Raw genomic sequence first — 21,790 nt, 5'->3', positions numbered from 1 at the left:
CTAACTGATTCAACATAAAGGAAGTAGGCCAAAACCTATCGCATGTGTAAGTTTTTTATCGAATAAGTTATGTTCAATTATATGTTTAATTTGGTTATAGCCTGATGCTTTACATTATGTAGCTGTTATTGGTAATCAAAGAGGTTATATACTTATATAGAAGTTGTGTTGCATACGTAATACGACATTTTGCTTCTCGAGGATAAAAAAATATGCATGTTGAACTGTTTGATTTTAGGTTTCAGTGTGTTGTTACTTTTATAAGTCATGTCATTAGCTGCAAAAAGGTAGATAAACCATGTCATTGAGCATTATACAAAGTTTAGCTTATTAAGCTGCTTTATTTTATGATAACACAAAAGTACGCTCTTCGGATTTGTCTTGCAAAAGAGGGGACTTTGAGCTCTCAACTTCAACAGCTTTATCTTCTTTAGACTTGCCCCACATTACACCATAGAATCCAATAACAATGACCGTTGATCCAATTAGACTGCGCGCCAAATATTAAAGTATTATAACACAGGTGTCAACCGTATGTTATGAATATATAACTCAATAAACAAGAAAGATTACCATCCAAGATACAGTCCATCCCCTAGAAAGATGACACCCAAAATAGCTGAAATTACAATGCCTAACGGATGAAACATGGCAACGAAAAGTGGCCCTTTCATCTTCACACACCACGCTCCAATCGTGATTTGAAAACCGGCCCCAAAAAATCCCTATAAATAACTTATTTGCATATATAACTTACATTTCACTTCCAAAGAAATTAAGTTAGAAGATCTTACCGAGTACAGAATGGCAAGTAACCTCGTTTTAGACTGTAAACTAAACGCACTCAGATCATGTTCCAAAATCAACGAAGCTAAAAAAGATATAACTACTATAATGGAGCAGTAAGCCAGCATGACGATCATTACTGCTGAGTATTTCTTGAGGATTAATGCCTGTAAACATTCATAAGTAAGCAAACCTGCACACGCAAGTAATAACATTCAAGCGTATAATGTACCTGCGTTATAATGAACAAAGCAGCTAAGACACTATCTAGTAGCATCAGAAAGCCACCTAGGATCCAGTATGATGATTCTCCAAGGAGATGTTGTGGGCTAACCGAAGTTAAATGAGTCGTTTTTATAATCGTAGGCCCTGTGTAGAAAGTTACTATAATAGCCCCCAACACCGAAACTACTGTTCCAATAAGTTTGACCCACATTGCCATTTGTCTAGTATCTAGTCTTTCTACTCTGAAAGTATGGAAAAATATTATCTTTTGTAGTTGATTCCGGTTCTTTTAGTTAAATAGCGAGTTATGAATAATAGATATGAATCTCGATTAATACCCGAAGATGATGGCAAGTACAAATGTAAAGCCCGGTATGAGGTTAAGTATCGCGGTTGCAACTGTTGCAGAGACATATGTATATCCTGCATACCCAACTACTTGTACCAAAAATCTGAAAGCAGAGGACTTTGTTTATAATAACAATAACAAATCAGATTCTTGATCACTTAACCAGATTTATTATGGGACTCTTTACACGTCTAGTTAGATATTGTGGTCCAAATCTAAGTACATTTATATTGCAAACTTCATTGACTGTTAAAATAATGGATTTTAAAGATAGATCTTAAAGAAATGTAAAATGAGATAGAATTTATAAGTAGATGTGTGAATATGTGAGATAACTTATGCAAATACTAATTACCCGAGTATGCCAAGTACAAGAAAACCCCCAATGGCTGAGAAAGTTAAGGGAGGACGATTCGGTGGTCTGCATAATAAACAAACAATCAGTCTGACACGCTTATAGGATGCAGATACAAAACGCGCACGCACACACACACACACAAAAGTACCTATGAATGAGAAAAGCAGAAGGTAAGATTATTAGGCATGTTAAAACATTGGAGTAGAATACAAACGAAAAGTTTTGCATCCCGGTTTCTATGGCTTTCTTGCCTGCTACTGTCAATCCCGACTGTGAAATTTGAGCGATCACCATGGCCAAAAATGGCACTGCAGCCTTCATCTTCATGTTGAAGATCTTGGAGGCACAAGATTGCTTATGTATTAGTCAACAGTAGTCATAGTATCAAGTTGAAACCAATAAGAGTCTAGTAATGCTTGAAGGATATTGTTGAAACATTCGTCAAGGATGGAAGACTTGCACACCTTGTGGCATCAATCAAGAAGGGAGGAAGGAACGATAACCGGTACCGAGGCAACGGACGAAAGCCCGTTGACATCAGCATCAACATGGTTCATGGTAAGATCAGAGGAAGAAAAAGGCGAACGACAGAACCATGCGCGTGGAAGGAAGCTGAGGTGCGCTTCCCGCGAGTGCCAGGAGGACCCAGCAAAGAAGGCCCTATCGTCATCAAAAGCCAGCTGGGGCACTACATCACTTCTCGCACTCTTGCTGACAACGGCGCCTCGTCAACGGTGATGTACAGGCAGTTCTTCGACAGGCTAGATGACGAAGACAAGGAACGCCTGGAAACGATCTACGCCTCGATGGAAGGGTTCGATGGCAGCACAAACACCCCCCTGGGTATCCTATCTTTCCCCGTCACTCTTACGGACGGGAATCACTCACGCATAGAAGACGTGGATTTTGTCGTAATGAGGAAGCCACACCACACATACGACATTCTCTTCGGAAGAGACGGGATGGCAAGATTCAACGCCGTGGTATCCTCAGTCCACGGCATGATGGGATGGCCAACAGCTGAGGGTGTAGCGATGATCACCGGCATTCCCCAGGTATGCATCGCATCTGTCTCATCTAAACCCAAACCAAAGATGGCTAAACCAACCATCACCGAACCAGAAAGATAGGCCTTCAACGGCAAATACCCTGACCAGGCCGTTTCCATTGGCCCAACAGTTGTTGATCCCACACGCACCTTACTCAAGCGCTTATTACAGAAAAACGCTGACATCTTCGCGTGGACACCAGCTGACATGACTGGTGTACCCCGAAGTAAGGCAGAGCATAAGCTCAAATGCGATCCGGCTGTTACGCCAATCGTACAAAAGCGCAGAGTAATGGGGCCAGAACAAACTAACGCGTGTAGAACCCAAGTCAAGGAACTCCTTGACGCAGGCATCGTACGCGTTAGTAGATATCAAACATGGGTTGCAAATCCCGTGATGGTACCGAAGAATAACAAACAACGGCGCATGTGCATAGATTTCAAGGACTTAAACAAAGCATGCCCCAAAGATTGTTATCCGTTACCCGAAATTGATCTTAAGGTGGAATCGTTAGCACCGTTTCGCCTTAAATGCTTCCTGGACGCGTATAAGGGGTACCATCAAATCCACATGGCCGTTGATGATCAGGACAAAACCGCTTTTCGGACGCCCGATGGCACATTTTGTTACCAAATGATGCCATTCGGACTTAAGAATGCCGGGTCCACATACCAACGCCTGATGGACAACCAGTTTCATGCCCAAATTAGGAGGAACTTGGAAGTCTACATGGATGACTTGGTCATCAAAAGCCCTGACGCAGAAGCGATGTTGAAAGACATCGAAGAAACTTTCAACATGCTCAGGAAGATAAACATGAAGCTCAACCCGAGCAAGTGTGCCTTTGGAATGGAAGAAGGGAAGTTCTTGGGGGTCATCGTCACTAAAGATGGCTTCAGAGCGAACCCTGAAAAGGTCGAAGCCATTATCAAAATGGAATCACCTACTACCATCAAACAGGCTCAGACACTGAATGGACGACTAGTCGCACTTAATCGCTTTTTGGCAAACCACGCGGATAAGTCGTTTCCTTTCGTGTCAACGTTGAGAAACTGTTTAAAGAAAACGCACTTCCGCTGGACACCAGAAGCGGAAGCAGCTTTTCAGGAGATTCGGTCACGCTTGATCGAACTCCCAACGCTCACGGCACCAGAAGCGGGGGAGGGGTTAATCCTATACCTTTCCGCAACAGATAGAGAAACCGGGGCGGTCCTGCTAGTTGAACGGAAAGGCACCCAGATGCCAATCTATTATGTCAGCCGTATCCTAACAGACGTAGAAACCCGGTACTCTACCCTCGAAAAATTAGTCTTAGCACTTATACACGCCTCACGCAGGTTAAGACGATATTTCCAGGGTCATCCAATCACCATTCTCTCCAACTTCAAACTCGCAAACGTTCTACGCAAACCCGAGTTATCGGGACGCCTAGCCAAATGGGAAATTGAGTTGGGGGAATACGCGATAAAGTATAAGCCAAGACCAGCCATAAAAGGCCAGGTTTTGGCCGACTTTATTGCGGAAGTGCCTGCATCGCGGGAAAAAGAGTGCCAGGAAGAGGCTTAACCCTCTCCAGCACAGGACATCAATGATGTCTGGCGACTCTACACTGATGGAGCAGCCAGTAACGAGGGTTCAGGCGCAGGGCTGAAACTAACCAACCCAGTAGGCCAAGAATACACTTACGCTATTCGACTGGATTTTCCAAGTACGAATAACGAAGCCGAGTATGAAGCATTCTTGGCCGGGCTGAGAATTGCGCGTAAGATGGGAGTGAAACACTTGGAAGCCCACGTGGATTCTATGTTAGTAGCCAATCAAATCAACGGGACGTACACGGCCGTGAACGACACAATGGCCCTGTACCTCGCACAAGCAAAAACCCTTATGCGCGATTTTAATGATTGCAAAGTCATACACGTCAAGCGTAGTGAAAACAAATCTGCGGAAGCGTTAAGCAAGCTTGCAACATTAGCCTTCACCCACTTGGGAAAGGACATCCGCATTGAACTCCTCGAGGCACTTTCGGTCCCGCACAAGGAAATTTGTGTCATCCAAACCGGCACAGAAACGTGGATGACACCAATAATAAAACACCTTGCGGCAGGTACACTACCAGAGTCAAAAACACAGGCAAGAAAACTACGCTGTAAAGCACTGAATTATCAACTCATCGATGACATCGTTTACAGACGTAACTTTCTTGGCCCACTCTTAAGATGCGTGGACAACCAAGATGCTGACTACCTCCTAAGGGAAGTACACGAAGGCATCTGTGGAGTACACGCAGGTCCCCGCGCTGTTGTAGCTAAGCTAAACAACGCGGGATACTTTTGGCCGGGGATGCATACGGATGCGCTGGCTTACATCAGAAAATGCAGGTCTTGCCAGCTCTACGCACCCAACACGCACCGCCCGAAGAATGAACTTGTTCCAGTCACCTCTTCATGGCCATTTCAGAAGTGGGCCATCGATGTGACAGGCCCATTTCCTACAGCAGCAGGAAATGTTCAGTTCCTAGTGGTAGCCATCGACTACTTCACCAAGTGGATAGAAGCAAAACCCTTAGCCCAAACAACCGCGAAACATATCAAAAAATTTATTTGGGAATTTATTATTTGTCGTTTTGGACTTCCACAGAATTTTGTGAGCGATAACGGCACCAACTTTGCTGACAAGAAGCTACAACAGTGGCTGAAAGAACTTCAAATCACCCACACATTTACCTCAGTGGCACACCCGCAAGGTAATGGTGAGGTGGAAAGAGCAAATAAGAGCATCGTCGAAGGCATAAAGAAAAGACTCTTGGAACACAGATCCGGCTTGGTGGACGAGCTTCCGCACGTCCTTTGGGCAAACAGAACGCTGAAGAAGGCCAGTACGGGAGAAACCCCGTTCAGTCTCACTTATGGCACTGAAGCCATGGTCCCGGTCGAAATTGGTTTACCCTCACCAAGGGTCTTGATTCAGCCAGAAGACAATGATGCGGAAAGACGGTTAAATCTTATGCTAACCGAGGAACGCAGAGACTTAGCCGCAGTGCGTGAAGAGAACTATAAGCGACAAATGCAAAAGTACTACAACACGCGGGTAAAACTCTGCAACTTCAATGTAGGAGACTACATACTGCGTAACAACGAGGCTTCGAACCAAGAACGCCCAGGAAAGCTGGCCCCGGTCTGGGAAGGGCCATACATTATCAAAGAAGTTCTGGGAAAGGGCGCATACCGGCTCGAAAGGCTCGATGGCACTCCCATCCCAAAAACATGGAATGGAGCTCAATTACGCAAATGTTATATGTAGATCAATTCCAAACTTGTAAAGAAAAGGCCTAGAGCCACTTCTAATGGAAATGATTCTCCTTTCACAATGTGTTGATAGCCTTACCTTTATACTTATGAACTTCCCACACTGATGTGCCGGTATTCACCGCATAAATAGGGGAAGAAGTAAGTCGTTACGTGTGGAAGGCGGCAAAACCCGCATAAACACAACGGTAAAAATTTCAAGTTTTAAGGAAAACCTCCACGCAGGTCAGATGTAAGTAAAGTCTAGCCATCCTTGTAAGTGCAAGTGACGGTCTTACCCGCACAATCATGAACAAGGAGGCAAAACTTAAACCTATTATCTGCCACGTTCAAAGGTTAACTTATTCTAAACACTTAGAAAATTTCAAAGGAAAAGATGAAGAAAGCTTTCACGCAGGACAGATATAAGAAAAGTTAAGCCATCCTACTAAGTGTAAGTGACGGTCATACCCGCACAATCATGAAAGAGGAAGCGAAACAAACTTATAATTGGCCACGTTAAAAAGTTAACTTATCTAAGTACTAAAGAAATTGCTAAGTTAAATCAAAACATGCGTAAAATAAACAAGGCAAGGAATTAACACAATCTTTATTCCATCAAATTCAAATATTACAAAGATTGCTGGGTGTATACCCGCATACAAAAGAAGCTATACAAAAACAAAAATCTACGCTAATGGTGGAAAGGGATCTTCAGGATCAAGCTTCAGGACCACTTCCACTTGGACCCGCTCCATCAGTAGAGCGTGGTGGTTCAAGGAAAGCTTTAAGGATAGCTAGCCCATCATCAGCAGCAGCGACTTCGTTCACCTTCTCCACCACCGGATGCGGGAAGGCGGCATACTGGTTCACTGCTTGGTCATAAACAGCTTCAGTATCCACATCATACAAAGGGAAGTTGGAAGGCGGGATGCCTTTCTCAACGAACCCTAGACCAAGCAGGAAGCAGGCCTTTTCCCCATCCTCATGAGAAGCGTTGAGGGCTGCGCTCATAGCATCGTCATAAGACGTCTCTGAGAAGACCCGATACACAACCTACAAAAAAGAAAAAATACAAGTATCAAAACCTTTTCTATTTACAAAGAAAACGTAAAGACATGGAAAGCTTACCTGAGACAACGCTTCTCGAAGAAGCCATTCCTTGGCAACCAGAGCTTCTTGGAGGGCGGCTTGAGCTTGGTTACAGGCGCGTTCGGCTTCACTTTTATTGAGGTTGGCAAGCAACACTTCCTTTGCAGCAGCCTCTTCGACGCCCTTTAGCTTCCGCTCAGTGTGGTCAAGCACGCCCCTCTGGTCCAGGATCTCTTGGAGCTTCTTCGCGTCCTCCATCGCCAAGGCATCATGAGCCTGTTGGAGCGCCTCTAATTTAGCTTTAAGTTCCTCATTCTCGAGGCGTAGAGGCTCAGCAACAGCTTCTGCCTTGGTGGCCCTTTCAGTTGCGTTCCTAGCAGTTTCCTTAGCCAGCCGAAGCTGTTCGTTAACAGCTTGGGCAGCCTTGGAACGGGCCTCGAGACGGGCCTGAACATCAACTTCAAGGGCCTTGAACGCCTTCTCCTTCTCCGCAGCCGCGGCGGAGAGCCTCCTATTCTCCTCCCGGACAGCCCGCGCCTGAGCTACTTCTTTAATGCGAGCTGCTTTTAACTTGTCGTTTTCACGACAAAGCAGCTCGACGCGCGGCTGCATCCGGGCCAGAAGAACCCGAAGCTCATTGGTTAGCCTACCCTCCTGGTAGCTAGCCATGGCTTCCCCCAACGCACCACTGGGAGCTGCGTGACGAGCCCACTCCACGCACTCCACAGGTGTGCGAAGGGTTGTTCCTCGGCGGATGTTCCATCGTGGAACATACACTTCATTGGAATCCGACACTGCAAAAAACAAAAAGCAGTTAGGAAAAGATGATATAAAAAATAAAAAAATAAATAAATAAATAAATAAATAAATAAAAATTAGGCCAAAAGAACCCTACGCACCTGTAGGGTCAATAACAGGCCGATAGCCGCCAAACCCATCACCTGAACCTAAGGGAAATCCGTCCAAAAGGTCAGGTAGATGGGAAGGAGGCAGAGGTTGGCGAGAAGCCCCATGCATACCTGAAGGATCGGTCGTCGTTGCCGATGACGGAGGAGGCATGGTGAAGGCCGCCGCGGTCGCCGCTGCGGAGTCCGCAGCAAAAGTAACCGCCAGCTCAGTGAAAGATGCAGTAAAAATGGCACTGACAGCCGGCGGTGATGTCATCACAGCTGGAACAGTCGGCTCAACGGAGTGAGCAACTGAACCAGCGGAAGCAGACGCAGGCGCAGCCGCCTGGGTCGTCGCCTCAGGTAGGCTGACCAAGCCTACCGTCATGGGCAGGGGGGTACTCCTCCCCGCTCCACCCTGGAATGCGTCAACATCCACGCCTGCACAAAGAAGAAGTATTAATGATGGAAAGCTATGAAGTTAAAAATAAAGTTTGTACTTACGGGTTTTCTTGAGCCTAAAAGTGCGGACAGGCGGGGATGAACCCGATGGAGCCGGCCTCTTCACGCCGCTCACCATTGTCATCCTGGGCTCTCTGGAGGTGACAGTCGTCGCAGCCTCCGGAGCGGTGGTCTTATCACCACCGGGGTTCCCCGCCAACTCCTCGCTCTCGGCCTCTGAGTCAGACCGAGGCACCGGATCGGCAGTGGAGGCCACCTTCTCCTTCCCCTTCCCGCCGGCGGCCTTCTTCTTCCGCACCAACGGAGGACCATCTGCGGATTCCTCATCAGAACATAAGATTAGAGGAATTCCAGCAGAGGTTTCAACATTGAGGGGTCGAGGGTTGAATAACGCCTTACCTGGCCGCCTGGCGCTCAGGATCTCGTGGCCTAGCGGGTAGACCTCCACGAACCGATCCGCCGTCTGTTCAAGGATGGGCAACTCGTTCTCGTCTAGAGCGCGAGTACCCATCCGAGCGGGACTGTCAGCCTCCCGCGGATACAGGAGCGACTGCAAGTCGTTCCCCTCTGAAATAAACAGGAAAGAAGTTAGAAGAGATTCTAAATCAACAAAAAGAAACGGAGCATACCGTAAGGAACAGAGTTCAAACCGTATTCGAGGACGATCGGGATCTTTCGCGCATCCGCATCCTTCCACACCCGGCTCATCCCGAGCATCACCATCCCGGACTCCCCAAACCAGTAAACCGGAGATTGGACTCGGGATATCTTCGAGAACCATTCCGCCTCCTGGTAGTTGGAGGCGTGAAGGCTTGGGAGAGCTTGCCCATTCTTAAATTTCATGGCAAGGGGGATGGCGCGAGCGGAGATGTAGAAGAACTCCCGCTTCCACGAACGAAGACTGCGCTCGGTTGCGCAAATCTTCAAACCCTTGATTCGGGTTATCAGCGTATACCACCCCTGGATGCACCTCTAAGAGTAGAAGGTCATCAGGCGGTCGACGAAGGGCTCAATGCCCAGAATCCGGCACACCCACTCGAAGTGGCGAATCTTCGCGATCGCCATCGGGTGCACCTCGGTCAGGTGCACACCGTGCCTCTCCAGGACACGGTACACAAACTTTGTCAAAGGGAACCTAAGATTCCCATAGACAAAGAATGCAGCATATACCCCGATCTTGCCTCTGGGGGCATCATACACCGTCTGATGAGGTTCAGGAAACTCAGGCTCGAGAGACTCGAGCATGAACTTCCTGACGATGTACTGATATAAATCGACAGGCAGAGCACACTGGCACTCGCCAGCAGTACTCTTGTCATCCTTGTCGGACGTGGATGACGGGTGCTCGGCGTGCACCCCAGCCTCCTGGACTGTACCCTCAAGATCGTAAGCAGAAGACATCTTGCAGATATGAAAGAAGAAAACGATTTCAAGAGAATGCTCGACTGAAAAGGTGAGTATTCGCCGGAAATCGTTCTGAAGATGAAAAGTGAAAGTGTGGATTACAAAGAACCCTCTCCCCCTTTATATACTAATCGCAATTAATGCGATGAATTTAATGCGGAAGAGAGAGAAATCGAAGGTGTAATGAAACTATGACACGTGGCAAAAAGCAAGCTGGCAACAGCTGTTGAAAGGACGCGTACCATTAATTTCGCGGCCACGCGCCCGAAAAATCGCGCCCACGCGCCTGAAAAAGCGTCTGGAATGACCAGGTACTGTCACGTCACCATAACTTCCTGCACGTCCTGACACAGTCAGAAGAAACCGTCGCACGACGTTTCAGCAGTTTGGACTGTTCTTATCCTTTCACCAACTCTTCGAATTTCAAAAAAATTCAAAAAGATTCAAAAGTAAGCGGGAAAATACCCCTTACCTTGGCAACCAAGTAACCATAAGACGGGTGCGGGTACAGTGTCAAGGCAAAACCCTTAACATACTTAGCACCCGCAGGGAATTGACACCAGGAATACCTTGGAAGTAAAGTAACCGTAAGACGAGTGCGGGTACAGTGTCAAGGCAAAACCCTTCACATACTTAGCACTCTGCAGGGAATTCAAACCAAGAAGGATCTTCTGGGCCATGCTTGCGGAAACGGGAATAACATCCCCGCATGACGGGAACGTCGAGAACTATATTGTTTGAAACTCCAAGATGGAATTGGTGGTTTTAGCATAATTGATCACTATGTTGAAAACTACCAAAACCACATGGAGAATCCACACAAGTGGGACTCAACGCTCCTGACTTGCGAGGAAGCCATCAGGGAAGGCTACCCGCACTGACAGCAAGGCTACACGCACAAGGCACTAGCTACTTCAGTAGTCACATGAAGGAATGAGCAAGGCGGGAATACGCCCGCCTAAATGAGCCAGTCCGTATGCTTCTGGAAGATCTTTTGTACTATACCTACTAAGGTATGGGCAGAACAGACGATCTGACCAGAACAGCCCATGAACCAATCACAGGGTGACAGCTCACCGACAACAGTACGAGGAGGAGCACCCTCTAGTACTGTTTGTCACTATTAGCCGCTGCCTACTCACCAACCCTTACTATGGGACGTGCGCAGCCTACAGTTGGTGGAACAGTGCATAGCCGGCAGTAAAGGAACAGTGTACAGCCGACCTTGTTACTGTCGGCCGTAGTCTATCCACCAACCAGCATGGCCTGTGCGTAGTCCACTGTTGGTAGAACAGGAATACTATTCAGCCGGCTGTACCTTCTAGGAAACCTACCTTCGGCTATAAATACTCCAACACCTTGGAATGGTAAGGACATCATCTGATATCTCGTTATCTTATCTAGCAATCTCTTAATATACACTTATATTCAGAGCAATCTAGTCTGATTCTCACGCCGGAGGGTGGTCACAAGGAGGAACCCCCCCCCCCCTTTCTCAGTGACGAGCTTACGGTGTCTGTTTTGCAGGTCACCTGAAGAACAACCTTCTCTGCTGGACCTCATCCTCGTGGGAAACATTACTTAACCCCCAAATTATCCGTAATCTGCCCCGGGTCACTTACTGTTTCTTCATAATGCTAAAGCTAATGGATTTGCTAGTATCTGGACCACTTAGGATGCTACAGTTATGATTTATTTATTTGTTCATGATGTTACCGAGTGAAAATGATGTCGAAAGTCGCGTTATTTAATAATCTGGTAAAGTTCCTTTATTTGTTTAGTGCACCATGTGTTTTAACTTATTTGATTAGTTTATAAGTGGCCTGCAAAGGTGTAATTCTTAGCTGAGTTTCCTAGGTTTGTGTTAGTGTATCCAAATAATATGTTTTATTAATGGCATGCTTATATTCTCACAGTCATTTGAACTGCATCTTGAAGACAATGAGACAATGAGTGTTTAAAAGCTTAATCATTTGAAGACAAAAATATCATTAATTTCTTAGCAGCAGTGGTTAAAAGATTCAATATCTTGAAGACAATGAGACTTGAGAAAGATTCAATATCATTAATTTTTAGCAGCAGAACCAATGAGTGTATTTTAAATTTAATTATGCATATAATGTTGACTAGTGACTGTCATTAAAGAATCTTGCAAGATCAAGATGTATGTGTTATTTACTATTATAAAGGCGGGTATTTTAAATTGATACGATTACCTCATTATTTATATGTGAATATATTATACTAGATTATGACCCATGTCGTACATGGATAATTGATGAAAATATCATAAAATTTGTTTCATCAAACTCAATTTCATCAATAGTCATACTAGGTTCGGGTTCTTTTTTTTTTTACACTTTCATGCGGGGTTTTTTTAGTTATTTTCCTATATGTTATATTTGGTTTGTTTGTTTTTGGATCATTGCGAACAATGTGATCCATACCGATTTTATCTTTGGTTCACGTGGTTGTACGTGTATGCATGATTGTATTCTAGGCTGGAGGCCTCCACCAAATAAAAAACCGACACGTCCTTCATTTGTCTCGACAACCACTGCTGTCAGCCCCTTCCTTCCGGCCTTAGCCAGATCTTAACCATTCATCGCCTCTGCCCTACTCGGTGAACCTTTATTCTCTAGTATTAATTATTTAAAACACAATATAAATATAGTGACATGCAACAAAAACATTATTAAACAAATATCTTAGTGATACTTAAATATTGTAAGATCACGATTTGTGTTTTATTTATATAAATCAAAAGGTTAATTTTATAAAATTTATACAAATGCCTCATTATAAGTGAATGTAATAATATGGCCGGCTGCATGCATGGGTATGATGTCGAAAATGAAATGGTTTATGGGCCTCAATGGGCTTACTAGGATTTGGGCATCCTCTTCTTAAATTACTTGGGCCTGGATCAATTGATACAAAAGAAGGCGATTGTAATCCAATCCAAATTAGAGAATGGTATCTACCAAGTTCGAGTTGGAGAAATTCGATGGAAAGCACGATTTTGATTTATGGTTGTAGCACTAACAGATAAGGAGAAGAAAGACATCTTAGAGAATGCACATAGTGCAATTATTCTGAAGGGTATTTTGATCTTATTTTAGTCACCAAAGGGTATTTTGATCATTACAAATGAACATGTTACTCGGTTAGTAAAGGCATACTAGAATCAATATCTTAAAAATATATTTTTTTTATAGACTTTATAGAATTGATGATGTTAGAACCACAACCACCGAATCGTTAGCATCACTGTGGTTACCACCACTGTCGTGATTACCGTTTTTATTAATTTGGTAAAAATATTCTTTATTTTGAGGCATGAGTATTTTTGTCATTTATATCATGTCTTCGGTTTTTCATGTCTATCAAATAATGTAGAGTAATAACTCCTTTTATTCATATATGTTAACCAAGCATCATAATAAAATAATGTAGAGTAATAACTCCTTTTATTCATATATGTTAACCAAGCATCATAATAAAATAAAAATGCCTATTTTATTTTCTCGGTAATTTTAATCCTTTGATCATCAAACCCTAAATATATTATTAACTTTCTTACAATAAAGAAAATTAAAATCCAAAAAATAAATATTAAAAAACGAAAAATGTAAAACAACCATTCTTTCAAGCCATCAGATTGCTTTATTTGTAAATGAAGGTTTCTCACGCATTTGACCTGAATTCACAGGTAAAGGTCGCACCAAACCCAGATAGCTCTTAAACGAGCATTATATTAAAAATTAATCTCATAAAATATTTGATATGAAAATCTTATAAAATAGGGATATACTAAAAATTAATATCCTATTTTATTTAAAAAAAGATATAATTTATTATTAAGAAACAATTTTATAATAAAGAAAATAAACGGGTAATAGGTATCACAAAACCCAGATAGCTTTTAAACTGTATTATAACATATCATTTATTTGTGAAACCATTTCATCATCAAACCTCAAGTATATTAATTATTAACTTTCTTACAATAAATAAAATTAAAATTCAAATATACATATATAAATATTAAAAACGAATAATGTAAAACAAACCCTGTAATACGAAGGATAATATAAAAGTATTTAGAGGGTTGTTAAGAAGAAAAAGGGTTGGTAAAAGATTGATAAGTAGGTTGAGAAAGAATGGCACCTAACAACTTAACAAAGGTGAAAAGCAATGTGATCTCCATCCATGAGTCGTTGGTGCACATATCAAGTAATAAGTGCCCTTCCTTTATTTATTTTCCTTTTCCCACTATGAATTCTTTTCTTTTTTCTTATTCTTCTTAATTTCAAATTTTATTAGTAGTTTCTTCTCACTTTCCATAATATAATAAAAATATTAAAAAGTTAGAAATTACATCTTGTTTAGTTGGTTGTTAATGTATTATATAAATAATTTATTTAACCTTTCAAAACCTTTTCTAAAAGTAGACACTTTATAAGTTTATCAATAAAGAGATTGTGCTATTATTACCAAAGAAAGTAATGAAGATATCATCAACCGACTACATTATTTTACATATAGTATTATTTGTGAATAGTGTTGGCAATTTTTGACATGAATATTGTAACACGATACGGATATTAACATGTTTGGCTTTGAACTTAGCAAGTTTCATATCTTAAGCATGCCGACCTGTTTAAATTTGTGTCTTAATAGGTATCCTGTATGTAAACTTTTATTTTTTATTAAACTATGTTATGTATTAACAATGTTATTCTCTCTTATGAACTTTCAACATGTTTTTTGTCTTAATATATATGTATTATTTATTATGTCTTTCAGTGGGTTCCTAAGCTTGTCGCTTCATGCTAACCTGGTTTGTGTTTATCTTTGAAATTATAAAATGACACGATTAGTTATCGTGCCGTGTTTATGTCTAGCACTGCAGATAATCGTGTCGTATTATGTTGTGTCTTATTGTGTCACGTTTGACATGCTATGTCAATCTTATTTGTGAAGCATATTTTTTAAACCAGAAAGAGCTTGTTATATAGGCTAGTTAAAGACTCAATGACCGTGTAACAGTGACATAACGTTTTAACTAGTATCTGTTAGTTAGTCCATAATACATAACCTTAGTTACATTAAAGTATATTTGCAAACCAAAGTCGGATTTTTAATATATAAATAAAAAGATAACTTTAAACATAAATTTATGACTTTTAGAGAAAGCGTATTAAACTCAGTTGATTACTTAATTTTCTTCTCCAACGACTATTGTTACATTCAACCTCATTGAATTTACACACATACGTTAACTTCCACATGATTTATTATAGTTAGTGATTTGAAACCAACATGCACCTTACATTTTACAAGTTGCTAAACAAAGTGTCTACTCTATAATTGGATTCTTTAATGAAACTTCTTTTTTTCCGGTCATTAAAATCTTCATTGAAAACCTTATACAACGTATTTACTAACCAACAACATCAGGTAAATTACAAATACTTACACTAAAAAATAAACATAAAAAAAAAACCAATGTTCCTAAAACTTATTTCAAGATCAGGTAAATGATAACTTACTAGAATTTATCTCGATAATATATACCTAAAACATTTTATTATTACTATTATTATTACTACTACTGTTGTTATAACTAATTTATTAAAAATTTATTTTTTTTATCAAGTGACAATAATATTATATATCAAGTAAGAAAAAGCAAAATGATTTGATTTCTGAATCACATATTATTTTATTAATACTAATAGAAGTGTAAGAAATTAATTCGATTCTTTTGTACTAGACTTACACATACAGTTACGTGTGCAAGTTGTATTTCACCCTACAACTACAACAATACAAATTATTTGTTTATAATTAGTGGTTTGAAGTAATTTGGAAAAGTAGGTAAACCGTATTAGCATTGTTTTTCAAATTTAAATTGTTTTAATGATTGAAAATTAGTTGTGGATACGAGAAGAACTCAATAATATATGATGTGGAATCCTAACAATAAAAAACAAATCCATTAATTGATTCGTGTGAGGACTTAATGCAATATGGATGATGCAAAGACACATGATTGATAAACACTAAACTCAACCAGGACTCAATAAAATCGAACTGAAATTAACAATAAACCGAATTAACTTAAACCAATTAACTAACAACTAAATTAACCGAAAATTGGTTATTTTTTTTACCGTCAAGTAACCAAAAATAACCGAATCACTGAAATTATATATATATATAGCTTTTATATCTTAACTTTATGTACCTATACATACATTTCATGTGATTCTAAGAAAAAATTTAGGAAATTTGGTTTTGGTTATTAACCAAACCGAGCCGCAAAACTAACCGAATAAACCAATCTGATTAACCAAAAACTAATTATTTATACAATAAAAGAGATCTTTGGCGACATAGTTGACTTTTTTTGCTTTTTATTTTTTACATTTGTGTCCGTTCGTTACCGTAGAATGCGAGTTTTTTATCGTTGATAACATCAAATGATTCCGACCGAATTTGCTTCAGCTTGTGGTCGCAACGTGGATTTTTTCTTGTGGGTTTTTTTTTGTCCGTCGATTCCAAACAAATTCGCATCAGTCGCGGCTGCAACGTGCGTATATTTTTTGTTTTCACCACAGTTTTTTTTTATCAATTTTGGGTGTGAATGAATTAGCTTATTACTTTAATTTTGGTATTGTAACCTGATACCAACCGAACACGTGTTAGTTGACCACCATAACGCGTGGTTTTCTTTGTACGATTAGTACTGACAACGTCGATTCCAACCAAATTCGCGTCAGTTTGCAAACGCAACACGCAATTTTTTACCGCATTTCTTTTGTCCATTGATTTCGGAATCAATGAATTCGACGACATTTCGTTCGCAACTGCATGTGTTTTTTTTATTTGCCGCATTTTTTATATCTTAAATACGTAAAATTGTTGTATTTAGGTGAGGAGGACTTTATGTTTTGTTTTATTTTTGACGCCATAACCAGATAGATACCAACCGAAGTGTTTTCGATTCGTCAGCACAACGCGCGGTTTTCGTTATGTTAATTTGTTGTATTTGGCCATTAATATTTTTTTTTAAGTTTATGTTATGTTTCGTAACCTGGCACCGATCGAATTCATCTCAACTCACAGCCGCACCACACGATTTGATAAGTTGTACAACTGCTAATAACATCAACCTGGCGCGTTTGCGCCAGGAATTTACTTGGTATTAGATAATTGAACATTTTGATGCCACAAAAGTTTTTTAAGGTTATGAGTTTAACTATGTAGTTAATTACTTTCAAGATTTAATCAAATTGTTGAGTTGGTTTGATAGTTGGTGGAATGCATCTTAATTCTTGATTTACTAATCAACCCAAATTCAAGTTCTCATCATATTCTTTTTTTTTGGGCTTTTGTCGTAAAAAAATAAATCAAGATTTTGGTTTTTTACTATTTTTTTCTTTGGTTAGTTGGAGATTGGAATTCATTCTATTAATATTTCTTTTGTTTCTTTTTATGTTTTATATCATTTATTATTATTATTATTATTATTATTATTATTTTATTTTACTATGACAATTTTATAAAATTATTATCTGGGTTTATTTTCGATACGGTAGCGAACATATTCAATACTGACCGAATTCGTGTCGATTTGTCACCGTAACACCCGGTTTTACCGGCTGATTAAGCGTTGTTTTAAATATGCTATTTTTTTGGTATCCGAATGAACTCGCGTTGCTGCGCCGCCGCAATACAGTGGGTTTATACCTAGTTGGTTAATAAAATAGATTAACCGAGAACTTCGGCTTTGGTTCTGACTAATAATCGAACCATATATGTCCCTAATAAACACTTTATTATTGTAAGAGAAAGCTGATTCAAAAACTTGTTCAAATATATTTTATTGATGATATCGTGTTAAAGTTTATTGTAAGATTTTGACCCTATTACGTGAGAAACCGAATATTATTATGTCAAAAGTGTTACTAATTTATTAGTCAAATAGAAAAATCCAGAAGAGCAAATTTTACAAAATACATGTTCCACCGTCACACGCAATTATTATTATTATTATTATTATTATTATTATTATTATTATTATTAAATAAAATACAGTTTTTAGCCTCCATTTAGCAAACCATATTTTGTAATTATCAACTATTTTATTCAATGTTCTTTAGTCTTTAGTAGGGTGGGTGGCTTTGTTTCTCTGCATTCTACTTAATTAATTCAAGATTCAACCTTTATTCAATGACCCATCTGATTTTCAAGATAAAGGTGACAACTTTATCAATTTGAAGCAACTTCTGATGGATCTGGAACATGGGTTTCATCATAAACATCAAAAGGTGAGATGGGTATGTTACAATTTGCCAAAAAGATTAAAATTTGATGATACCCATATGAAATTTGTTAGCTTTTTGTGCAGAATGTGCAGAACCAGTCATGGAGGACAGTCTTGGCATTAGCTTACCAAAGCCTTGGTGTTGTGTATGGAGATTTAAGCACATCACCTTTATATGTCTTCAAAAGCACTTTTGCAGAAGATATTAAACACTCAGAGACTAATGAAGAAATATTTGGAGCACTGAGTTTTATTTTCTGGACTCTTACTTTAGTACCTTTGTTGAAATATGTGTTCATTGTGCTTAAAGCTGATGATAATGGTGAAGGAGGCACATTTGCACTCTATTCTTTGCTTTGTAGGCATGCTAGACTCAGTTCATTGCCTAATTCTCAGTTTGTTGATGAAGAATTATCAAGCTATAAAAATGAAATACCTAATTTACCCCTGACTTCTTTTGGGTCAAGGCTTAAATCCACTTTGGAGAAGTATAGAGTGTTGCAGAGGTTTCTGCTTGTGTTGGCTCTTGTTGGTGCTTGTATGGTTATTGGTGATGGTGTTCTAACTCCTGCTCTTTCAGGTTTCTTATTTGTTTAACTTTTTGGTTAATTTTATGCATATTAATCTCATTTTTCTGAATCTTTTGTTGTTTTTGTGACAATTTGGGGCTCTGCATAATTTTTTTTCAATTTGTTGTTATGATGATTTTTGCAGTATTTTCGGCGGTTTCGGGTGTGGAACTTGCAATGGCCAAAGAACATCACAAATGTAAGCATCTTAATTATGATGTTGTATGTTAATGAAACTGACTAATCAATGTCTTAGTCATCTGCATAATTAAGTTCTCTAACTAGCTATTTGTCTTTAGTTTGTGGGATCCTTTTTTTTAATATCATGAAAAGAATATTTATCATTCCAAATAAAATTCCCTAATGCAAGAACTTGTGAATGAAAGTAGTTAAAACTTCCCATCAAATAAAGTAGCATAATCACCAAATTCCCGTAATTTTATGAACCTGTGAATGAAACAAGTTAAAGCGTCTAATCGTAGTATGCTTTTATAGTCAAACGAGTCAACCGCCCGTAACATGATTATGCACAGTTTAACAACCAAGTTAATGTTTCAACATGAATATTCAGAATCAGATAAATAATATTTTAAGCACACTTACAAACACTGCTTTAAGTAATGGATCACACATCATCCGCCACTAAATGGAGTTCAATAGACTTCAAAAGGTCATTCATGGTTATGGAAGCAGTTGTCATCTCTCCATAATCTTAAAAAGAGCCATATATTATTTAGTTGCAAATATTGCATATGAAACGTTAGCCGTCTCACAACACGAGGGCCCACATTCGATCACACGATTGACGATTGCATTTATGTTTATATTAATATGAATAATAATTTTGTTGCAGATGTAGAAGTCCCTGTTGCATGCATCGTACTGATAGCACTGTTTGCTCTGCAACATTATGGGACCCACAGGGTCGGGCACTTGTTTGCACCCGTGGTTATATTGTGGCTCTTGTGCATCAGCTCAATCGGTGTATACAATATTATTCACTGGAACCCGCATATCTATAAAGCACTATCTCCGGTTCATATGTATAAGTTTATCAAGAAAACTCAAACAGGAGGATGGAAATCGTTAGGGGGTATCTTATTATGTATCACAGGCAAGTTTCTTCCTTTATATTGCACACATAAATTTTTCTAACTTGTAGGGTTAAAGCATTTTTTTTTAAAAATGTGTTCATTTTCCAGGCTCGGAAGCTATGTTTGCTGATCTTGGACACTTTTCACAGTTGTCTATCCAGGTATGCACATTACATGTAGAGGTGGCAAAATGGGCGGGTCAGGTAAATGGGTTCGGGTCGAAATAGTCATTTTATTTATACTTATGATTTTATTTTCCAGATAGCTTTCACATCATTCGTTTACCCATCCTTAATTCTTGCATATATGGGACAAGCTGCTTATTTGTCTCAGCATCATGTTATCGAAAATGACTATCGGATTGGATTCTACATCTCTGTACCGAGTAAGTTGCTTTTCAACCTTAATATTAAAACATGTCAAGTGATGTAATATGTATTTGGTTATTTACTAAATCATCCTTCGGGTCGGCTGATTTTGTTTCGTTTGTTTAGAGAATTTGAGGGTGCCCGTATTGTTGATAGCGGTACTTGCTGCAGTAGTTGGAAGTCAAGCCATAATTACCGGGACATTTTCGATTATAAAACAATGTTCTTCTCTCGGGTGCTTTCCCAAGGTTAAAATAGTCCACACATCTTCAAAATTTCATGGTCAAATTTATATCCCAGAGATCAACTGGATCTTGATGATGTTATGCTTAGCTGTTACCATCGGGTTTAGAGATACAAAACGTATGGGCAATGCTTCGGGTTTGGCAGTTATTACAGTTATGTTGGTTACAACTTGCTTAATGTCTCTCGTGATCGTCCTATGCTGGCACCAAAGTGTTTTTGTTGCAATTGGTTTCGTGGTGTTTTTCGGGACGATTGAAGCTTTGTATTTTTCGGCTTCTCTTGTTAAGTTTCTTGAAGGGGCGTGGGTCCCGATCGCACTCTCGCTTATCTTCATGCTCGTGATGTATGTGTGGCACTATGGTACGATTAAAAAGTATGAGTTCGATGTCCAAAATAAAGTATCGGTTGATTGGCTATTGAGCCTGGGCCCCACGCTCGGCATAGTCCGGGTTCAAGGAATCGGGCTCGTTCATACCGAGCTCGTGTCCGGCATCCCTGCAATCTTCTCTCATTTTGTGACCAACCTCCCTGCTTTCCATCAAGTGCTTATTTTCCTTTGTGTGAAATCAGTCCCGGTCCCACACGTGCAACACCAAGAACGGTTTCTAGTGGACCATATAGGCCCACGAGAGCACCGGGTGTATCGGTGCATAGTCAGGTACGGTTATCGTGACGTTCACAAGGATGACGTGGAGTTTGAAAAGGATTTGGTTTCTAGTGTAGCGGAGTTTATTCGGAAGCAAAAAGACAATGCTACCCCTGACGGGCTCGGTGTCAATGGGGAAATATGCAATGATGGCGAGGCAATGACTGTTGTTGGAACATCTTCCACACACCAAGACGGGCCTGAGGCCCAAGAAATACGGGCCTCACCCGTTAACCAAGTAAAGAAGAGAGTGCGGTTTGAAGCACCCGAGAGCCCGAAGATGGATGATAGTTCACGGGCTGAGTTGCGGGACCTAATGGAGGCCCGGGAAGCTGGGGTGGCCTACATTTTGGGACACGCGTATGTTAAAGCGAAACAAGGGTCGAGTTTGGTTAAAAAGATTGTTATAAATTTAGGTTATGAGTTCTTGAGAAGAAACAGCAGGCCGTCAACCGACTCGTTAACCGTACCTCATGCTTCGACACTTGAAGTAGGAATGGTATATCACGTGTGAATACCGAATATAACTAATGTTTTTGTAAATATCTTTTTGTGGTTTAGCTATATATGTATAACTAAAGGGTGGATCGAACAATATCTGGCGATCCACCCTTTCTCGTGGGTGGCGGTTTG

General features: G+C 40.3%; 2 protein-coding genes across 2 annotated transcripts; one reads left to right on the top strand and one right to left on the bottom strand.

Annotated features, from left to right (window-relative positions):
• Positions 1–294: 294 nt before the first annotated feature.
• LOC143534077 (WAT1-related protein At5g40230-like) lies at positions 295–2,045 on the bottom strand. The gene is made up of 7 exons (XM_077028673.1): positions 1,867–2,045; positions 1,716–1,781; positions 1,350–1,463; positions 1,019–1,253; positions 795–953; positions 574–725; positions 295–490 (listed from the first exon to the last, which is right to left on the bottom strand). The coding sequence occupies exons 1-7, from the start codon at positions 2,043–2,045 to the stop codon at positions 346–348; spliced, it is 1,050 nt and encodes a 349-aa protein (XP_076884788.1). The 3' UTR covers positions 295–345.
• A 16,154-nt stretch (positions 2,046–18,199) lies between these two features.
• Positions 18,200–21,790, top strand: LOC143534091 (potassium transporter 6-like). Its single transcript, XM_077028686.1, has 7 exons — positions 18,200–18,247; positions 18,319–18,814; positions 18,949–19,002; positions 19,657–19,917; positions 20,006–20,058; positions 20,159–20,282; positions 20,392–21,790. Exons 1-7 carry the CDS (start codon positions 18,200–18,202, stop codon positions 21,669–21,671), a joined length of 2,316 nt encoding a protein of 771 aa, XP_076884801.1. The 3' UTR covers positions 21,672–21,790.

This window comes from Bidens hawaiensis, unplaced genomic scaffold (assembly GCF_021521415.1).
Source record: "Bidens hawaiensis isolate Kalapana, Puna unplaced genomic scaffold, B.hawaiensis_p1.1 tig00010056_1, whole genome shotgun sequence".
Taxonomy (NCBI): Eukaryota; Viridiplantae; Streptophyta; class Magnoliopsida; order Asterales; family Asteraceae; genus Bidens; species Bidens hawaiensis.
Note: the sequence above shows the minus strand (reverse complement) of the source record. Positions and strands in the feature narration are given on the sequence as shown.